Below are 7,922 nucleotides of genomic sequence, written 5' to 3'. Positions count from 1 at the left end.
TGTCCTCTATGGCTGTCTCCTACGTTTGTTCAACTAAATGTTCTCAAATTTCAATGGACCTTAGTAGTGTGACAATTAATTGCCTATCAAAAGGAGCTTAGCTTTCTTGATGTTGCTAAATGCAACTATAGAATTTTAGAGCTATATACTTCATCCGTTCACTTTTATTTGTTCACTATACTAAAAAATTATTTTTATTTTTATTTGTTCATTTTAGCAAATCAAGAGAAAAATAATTTTTTTCTCCCTGTTTTATTATTATCATTAAATACTTATTCACCAAGTAATTTTTCAAGATTTTTTTGAAATGTTATCATTATTATGGGTGAAATTATAAAATATATACTTTATTTATTTTTTCTTCAAGAAGTGTGCAAAGTAAAAAATGTACGTAAGACCGAGAGTATATAATACAAATATGTACGGAGTAATATTATTATAAATGAAACCTAGAAAAGGGTAAAGTAAGTAGATAAGAAAAGGGTTGCAGGATCCAATAAGAAAGAGTTTTCTTCTCCTCTTTTTTTGTCTTTATTCCCAATTTGCCTTTCTTTATATATACCGTTGCTTATCAGTTGGGATACTGTTATATTATTTATTTATTTCAACTAAGTAACTAAGGCATCATTTGCTCTTTCAGTGCAATTAACAGTAATATGGAGAAACAGAACGAGGGAAGTGATTGTTTGTTGAGAAAAAAAGATGCAGCTTTATTTGCTTGGCCATGGGAGAACTTGGGCAATTATAAGGCATGGATTTTTGTTCTATGCAACTACTTAATATATATGTTTATATATTCTTCATTGATGATTTATGTTTTGGATTTCTGATATGGTTTCATATGTGTTATATGCAGTATTTGTTATATGGACCATTTCTTGCAAAGGTCATTTATTCTATGTATTGGAAAGAGAACATGGAGGAGGATATTTGGTGTTTGCATATTCTTATCTTGTGTGCTTTGAGAGGCCTTGTTCATCAGCTTTGGAGTACTTATAGCAATATGTTATATCTAGTTCGAACACGGCGAGTGTCTCAAGAAGGTATAGGATTTGAGCAAATTGATAATGAATGGCATTGGTAAGATTTCTTTTCATTCCCAACCTTTTCCCACTTATGCATCCAAAATGAGATTGAAAGAAACAAGGAAAACAAGACTAATAATTGCAAATACTGATGAGGGCACCCGGTGCACAAAAGCATCCCTCGTTCACGCAGGGTCCGGAGAAGGGCCGCACCCCAATGGGTGTAATGTAGTCAGCCTACCCTGATTGAAAAACTTGTTTGAGCAGTATTTCAAGTGAAATAACTCACAAAGCTTCAACTTACTGTTATGTTTTCTTTCTGATTTGATCTAAAACAGGGACAATTTCCTTATCCTTCAAGCGATTGTGGGATCGTTCGCCTACTTGAACTTCCCTTCACTGGCCAATCTTCCAGTATGGGATGTAAGAGGCTTTATTTCTTGTCTCATACTCCATATTGGGATCTCAGAGCCACTGTACTATTGGATACACAGAATATTGCACTCGCCCCATCTGTTTCCGCTATACCACTGGCATCATCATGAATCTAAAATTACACACCCCTTTACTGGTAAAGTAACTACATCGATTTTAGCAGTCTCACTTGATACTGGTAATTTGTTGTAGAGTTTCGCTAACATTTTTGTTTGTGGTGCAGCTGGGAATGCAACATTCCTGGAGCATCTTTTGCTTTGTGTGGTTGTAGGAATTCCAACACTGGGCACTGCATTTATTGGTTACGGATCAATAAGTGTTATGTACAGTTATATTTTGGCATTTGATTTCTTAAGATGTTTGGGACACAGCAACGTCGAAATCTTTCCTCATAGTTTCTACCAACATGTTCCTCTGCTTAGATATATTATTTACTGCCCAACGTAAGCTCCATAACTGACTCATCAAGATTAACAAATCACTTCTAATTTTCTGGTTTCTTTAATGCATTTTCCTTCCAAATCATGTTTGACAAGTTACAATGTTCTTCCACTTTCTTGTTGTGCTTTCTATTGACTATTAAATCCAATAATTTAAAGTATGTTCCCTTTCTTGCAGATACCACAGTCTACACCATCAGGATATGAAGACTAATTTCTGCCTTTTCATGCCTCTCTATGATTTGTTGGGAAATACTTTAAATACCGCTTCTTGGAACCTTCAGAAAGAAATAAGTTCAAGGACAAGTTAGTTACTCTTCCCACCTCTCTATGTTTTTCTAGTTTCCTTGAATCTAAGAGTATAAATTGATTTTCATGTTTTATTTGACCTTTTATATTTTCTGATGAAGTGGTTCCCTTTCCTGAAGGTACAGATGAAAGAGCACCAGATTTTGTGTTTCTAGTACATATTGTTGATATTATGGCATCAATGCATACCCCGTTTTTGTTCCGGTCATTCAGCTCAGTGCCTTTCTCTACAAGGCTCTTCTTGTTACCGATATGGCCTTTTGCCTTTTTGATCGTGCTTAGTATGTGGCTGAAGTCCAAGGTTCTTTTGATCAGCTCTTACAACATACGAGGGAGACTGAACCAAAGTTGGGTTGTGCCCAGGGCTGGTTTTCAGGTAATTGAGTTTGTCCTTAGCTTGCTGTTTAATTTCTACTGGTATTTCAGAATTTTGACATTCTATGCAAAAAGCGTTAAGTTCCTGAAATCTGGAAATGATTTCTTCATTGATGAAACTAATAGTAATTGTAGAAGTGATTTAGTTTAAAGCAGACCCGTCTATCTGCATATAGTGAGTAACAGGTTTGCACAGTCAGAGAAAAAACAGTAAATAGTTCCTAGCTCTGACTTCTTGAAATGTTTCAACGATACTGCTTAACAGAATCTCCAAGCTTCTGCATATCTTTTCCATTCCTTTTCTGGTTATCTAAAACATATATTATGTTGCAGTATTTCTTGCCCTTTGCTGCAGAAGGCATAAATAATCTCATTGAAGAAGCTATTCTTAGGGCTGATAGACTCGGCGTCAAGGTCATCAGCCTTGCTGCTTTAAACAAGGTAAGTCTCATTTTCTTTTCCTGTTTCTAGTTTTCTATTGTTTCTTTAGAGAATCCTTATAGTCTTTGCTGACTACTTTAGTGCAATGTGCATTCTACATGAAACATTGTATTCGGTGTTTCCTGCTAGAATATAAGCCTTTTTCCTAGTTTTAGACTGGAAAATCCTTCAAAATTAAGGGAAGGGATATTAATATGTTCAGAATAGGAACGGCTCGTTATTATTGGTCATGTTGTTTATGGAAGAATCTTACTGCAGAATGAAGCTCTAAATGGCGGTGGAACACTCTTTGTCAACAAGCATCCAAATCTCAAAGTCCGAGTAGTCCATGGAAACACCTTAACAGCTGCTGTGATCTTAAATGAGATTCCTCGAGATGTGAATGAGGTCTTCTTAACAGGTGCTACTTCTAAGCTTGGCAGAGCCATTGCACTCTATCTTGCTCGTCGAAGAGTCAGGGTTCTGGTAAGATTAACTAAATGATTAAATTCTTCAGAATTCTGCATTATAAAGAGAAGTTTGTTAGGCTGGTAAGCAAAAGAAATGCATAGAAGTAGGCACATTAAAATACATTAACAGCCCCTGCTGCCTTTAAATTTTCCATTCTAATAAGGATAGTTTTCTAATGCAGATGCTAACTCAGTCCACTGAGAGGTTTATGAAAATACAAAGAGAAGCTCCTGCTGATTGCCAGAAGTTTTTGGTTCAAGTGTCAAAGTACCAAGGGGCTAAACAGTGTAAGGTAATGGTTTGAGGATATTTCTACTAGTATCTGTTGCAGCTGAAATGCGATAATATGATTATATAAAGGAGTTGTGATGTTTTGTGAATGACAGACGTGGATACTCGGCAAATGGGCTACTCCTCGAGAGCAGAGCTGGGCTCCATCTGGAACTCATTTTTATCAGTTTGTGGTTCCTCCTGTCATTCCCTTTCGCAGAGACTGTACCTATGGCAAATTAGCAGCAATGAGACTTCCAAAAGATGTCACTGGCTTAGGAACTTGTGAGGTATATATATATATATATCAGTATCATATGCCATCGCCTTTTTTTGTGTACTGACTTTTTTCAGAAAACCCTAGAAACAGTAAGCCAGCAGGATAACAATTTAGTGTGAAATCCAAACTTCGGTAGATAGAGTTGTGTTAGAGACAACCAAATTCCATAGTCTCGCCTGTTGTTAATAGCATGAGTTTATGACATTGTTACATGTTTTGCATTGTGGAAATAGTATGTTGCAGAATACAAAGTAAGACTGCATATAGTAGACCAATGTAGTCCATTTTAAGATTAGTGCACCATGGTGCTCTTTTTACATGTTTTATATGAATTCACTGTGCTTCTGTAATTCACCAGTATACAATGGGAAGAGGCGTAGTTCATGCTTGTCACGCGGGTGGGCTAGTGCATCATCTTGAAGGTTGGACACACCACGAGGTTGGAGCCATCGACGTTGATCAGATTGATGTTGTGTGGGAGGCTGCATTGAAGCATGGTTTGAAACCCTTGTATAATTCAAGATAGTGAAACCATTTATCTCTTGTTCTTGAAAAAATATTCCTTAATAACCTAAAAGGTTCGGAGCTGTAGCAAAGGCAATAAACATAAAGTCTTCCAAAGATTCTTTCACAAGTCACTACTTCCTTATATGTAGAATCTATTTGTATTCAAACAAATACTGTAAGCTGAATAAAGAAAATAAACTATAGATCATTGTAATTACCGCAAAAATTCACTGTTAATGTAAAGCCAATGGCATCTCAGCTGCCAGAATACTGTCAAGTTTCAGACACAGGCAAGATTTGCTATTGAAATTTCTTTACGAATAGTAAAATGAATATATGTGTGTTTTCTTTTAATATATAGAGTGTCACCTGCTTGGCCTTTTGCTACTCAATCTTGCACAAATTCGACCAAGGGTCTAGTGTATGATAAAATCAAAATCGACCAAGGTTGTTTTGCAGCTAGACTGTTCGTATTAAGCTGCTTCTTCTGGATTTGTTATATCAGGATTTGTTAAAAGACGATATCACAAACAGTCTTACTGAATCGATCAGCAACTAAGACGAGTCCCACTTGCTTGTACATTATCTTAGAGACTTCTTTAAGCAGGGAAAGTCTCACTTGCGTGGCCAATTGCTACTCAATCTGCAAACATCACAGTGGTAACTCAAGTGTATACTTATGATAAATCAAATGCTATTACACATCTGGAACTGGTTTCCTGGATTTCACCATCCAAGCATAAAAAACACAAAAACACAAGATATCCAGAAAATAAGGGGTGGGGGTATGCGGGAAAGATGTTAGGCGCCGAGTTCAAGAAATCTTTGTGCCATGGGATGTTTAGCTTCAGAGAGTTGATCAGGCTTTAAAATTTCCACAATCTCCCCATTGACGAGCAGACATACTATGTCTGCTATTCTCTTTATTTGTTTGATGCTATGTGAAACCATCACAACGGTCAAATTCTGCTCCCTCTTCAGCTTTACAAGAACATCCTCAATATTCTGTGTTGATATTGGATCCAGTGCACTTGTTGGCTCATCCAGCAGGAGAACCTTATAAGAAGTTGGGAACATAAAGTTAGGTTCCTATTGGCCGACTGAAGTTTCTTTGTCAAAACTGGTGAAATCTTGGCATATTTAAAAGTTACCTCTGGTTCATTAGCCAAGGTCCTAGCAAGTGCAACTCTCTGTGCTTGACCAACAGAGAGTTCTCCACCTGACTTGCTGAAGAAAGATGAATCCAGATCAGCTAGATTCAGCAACTTGTATACCTCATTGTCACTTAGTTTCTTTCCTTTTAATTGTGGCCCATATCTTACATTATCTGCGACAGTGCCTGAAACAATTTTCCACAGAGAGCACTTAGATGTTTGGATTGGCTTTTAAAAAGTAGCTTATAAGCTAAAAGCCAAAAGTCATAAGTTGGTAATACCCAACTTTTGGCTTATTTTTGTACTTTTCATGCCCAAAAGTCTGGTGCTTTTAAACACTTTTTATCATTGTCAGACAACACAAAAACTAGAAAAGTGCTTAAAAGCCACTAAACACTTAAAACAAGCCAATCCAAAAACCCTCTTAATCAAGCATCAGTTACTACAACTCTGCAATTAAATAATATGTTGACAAAGGAGTTACATTTATTAAGTTTTAGTAGTAGTCTGGTAGTTGAAACTTCGACCCCTTCTTCAGTAAAGCGAGCCCAACCATTGACATAGTTTTAGAGGCCACGCTTTAAAACTCGATCCAGCTATCAAACTTTATGATCCTCCTCACTCCTCAGTCCACACCAGTCAACTAATACTGATAGTTGTCTTCCTAGGGACCGCCCCAATTCCCAGGGTTAGGGTATTCTCAATTATAAGCCTACTCAGATTAGAACTAAACTTGATTCTCTTTGGCCGGTTGGGTTTAAGCAAAACCAGAGCATTGCCACTCCTATTAGATTATAGGAAAGAGAGATACTTCTAACATCAAACATATGATGGATAAAATATCTTTATGAAACATGAATCTTCCATAAGACCTACTCCAATCTAACTAATCAAGAATACAGGTACTTTCTAGGATTTTCAATCGCATACCTTCAAAGAGAACAGGAAGCTGAAACAACATGCCAATCTTACGGCGGAGAGTGAGCACATCCAAATCACATATATCTTGACTGTCCAAAAACACAGTGTTGGAAGGAGGTTCCCACAACCGATTAAGCGATCGCAATAAGGTTGATTTTCCACTACCACTGGGGCCTATGACACCCATAATTATACCTTTGGGTATGTCAACGTTTACATTGTTCAGTATAGAAATACCCTTATCCGACACCTTTGTAAGACCCCTTACCTGAATCTTGATTTCTGCACTTTCCCCAAATCCACTCTCATTTATTAGAAGTGGCTCTCTTGATCCTATAAACCAAGACCACAGACAAAATTTCAAGAAAAGTAGAAAATTTGCTCATTTCTATTTTAAGAAAAATGGTTTGTTGAATTAGCTTATAGAATGCTTGGGGGAATGGGGTTTGTACTAACCTGGTATAATCTCCATGGTATGAAACCTTAGCTGCAGACAAAGTAAAGGAGAAAAGAAAGTTGTGTTTTGGTCCGGTGGGAAGAATGAAGACTTATATGGAGGAAAGAATCTACCTTCCCCACGTCCACCAAGACAAGGTCTTGTCAAGTAACTGTCATTAATTGTAGTGACGTTTTGTCATAGAATCTTGGGAGAATGGCCAAATATAACCCTCAACTTTAGTATATTACCTACGTTTAAATTTTGTTCTACTATCTCGCCAAATTTACTTCTACCGTTATATTATCTGACCAAATTTACTCTTATTATCAGCAAACTTTTAAAAATTACTCCTCAGCCCGTCAGGTGACTCAGAATCTCCCAAGTTATTTTAATTAAGTCAATTATTCTTCTTCTTGATCCACTATTTTTGAAATAATTAGCATTTACCTGCTTTCTTAATGAAAAAAAAATAAGAGAAAGAAATATCAAAATAATACAACAGTTTGTAAATAAAGTATAGTAAATTGAAGAATCTTAATTAGGTAGCTTGTCTAAATTCTAAAAGTATTTATAACACCCCAACTTTAATGAATTTGTTGCCCAAAAGTAGGGAGACTTTGCAAGTATTAGTGAAAAATTGAAGTTCCTTGGAAACTTTACATTGTCGAGTTCAACTTTGCTTTAATCAAATACTTACGCATTGTGCACTCTTAAGTTAGTTGATCGAATTTTACACTAACCAGACAATAACAAAATATATTCAAATATACATGTACATACATGATGAGCAGGTGCATATAATACACAATATTTAGACTCACTGAATTCTACGGTGTGTATATGATTAAAAAATAAATAAATTTTAAACCAATTCCA

General features: G+C 36.3%; 2 protein-coding genes across 3 annotated transcripts; one reads left to right on the top strand and one right to left on the bottom strand.

Annotated features, from left to right (window-relative positions):
• Nucleotides 1-468: 468 nt before the first annotated feature.
• LOC107792392 (very-long-chain aldehyde decarbonylase CER3) lies at nucleotides 469-4,888 on the top strand. 2 transcript variants are annotated; one of them, XM_016614602.2, is made up of 11 exons: nucleotides 469-749; nucleotides 857-1,080; nucleotides 1,364-1,596; nucleotides 1,684-1,903; nucleotides 2,079-2,206; nucleotides 2,329-2,585; nucleotides 2,918-3,025; nucleotides 3,284-3,490; nucleotides 3,657-3,767; nucleotides 3,862-4,035; nucleotides 4,384-4,888. In XM_016614602.2, the coding sequence occupies exons 1-11, from the start codon at nucleotides 657-659 to the stop codon at nucleotides 4,549-4,551; spliced, it is 1,923 nt and encodes a 640-aa protein (XP_016470088.1). In that variant the 5' UTR covers nucleotides 469-656; the 3' UTR covers nucleotides 4,552-4,888. The 2 variants fall into 2 exon arrangements, with proteins under 2 accessions (XP_016470088.1, XP_016470090.1); XM_016614604.2 differs by having other exon boundaries at nucleotides 471-749; nucleotides 2,335-2,585.
• A 305-nt stretch (nucleotides 4,889-5,193) lies between these two features.
• LOC107792394 (ABC transporter I family member 17-like) lies at nucleotides 5,194-7,221 on the bottom strand. Its single transcript, XM_016614605.2, has 4 exons — nucleotides 7,064-7,221; nucleotides 6,617-6,940; nucleotides 5,684-5,871; nucleotides 5,194-5,588 (listed from the first exon to the last, which is right to left on the bottom strand). The coding sequence occupies exons 1-4, from the start codon at nucleotides 7,077-7,079 to the stop codon at nucleotides 5,334-5,336; spliced, it is 783 nt and encodes a 260-aa protein (XP_016470091.1). The 5' UTR covers nucleotides 7,080-7,221; the 3' UTR covers nucleotides 5,194-5,333.
• Nucleotides 7,222-7,922: the final 701 nt, after the last annotated feature.

This window comes from Nicotiana tabacum, chromosome 4, assembly GCF_000715075.1.
Source record: "Nicotiana tabacum cultivar K326 chromosome 4, ASM71507v2, whole genome shotgun sequence".
Taxonomy (NCBI): Eukaryota; Viridiplantae; Streptophyta; class Magnoliopsida; order Solanales; family Solanaceae; genus Nicotiana; species Nicotiana tabacum.
The sequence above is the reverse complement of the archived record's forward strand: the minus strand, read 5'-3'. Positions and strand labels throughout refer to the sequence as shown.

Excerpts from the sequence above, each read along its gene's own strand:
- LOC107792392 (XM_016614602.2), top strand. The coding sequence starts at position 657 with ATGGAGAAACAGAACGAGGGAAGTGATTGTTTGTTGAGAAAAAAAGAT. Across the intron at positions 750-856 it reads AGAACTTGGGCAATTATAAG|TATTTGTTATATGGACCATT; the intron begins GCATGGATTTTT and ends TGTTATATGCAG. Across the intron at positions 2,586-2,917 it reads TGCCCAGGGCTGGTTTTCAG|TATTTCTTGCCCTTTGCTGC; the intron begins GTAATTGAGTTT and ends ATTATGTTGCAG.
- LOC107792394 (XM_016614605.2), bottom strand. Across the intron at positions 5,872-6,616 it reads GCTTCCTGTTCTCTTTGAAG|GCACTGTCGCAGATAATGTA; the intron begins GTATGCGATTGA and ends AAATTGTTTCAG. Across the intron at positions 5,589-5,683 it reads CCTTGGCTAATGAACCAGAG|GTTCTCCTGCTGGATGAGCC; the intron begins GTAACTTTTAAA and ends ACTTCTTATAAG.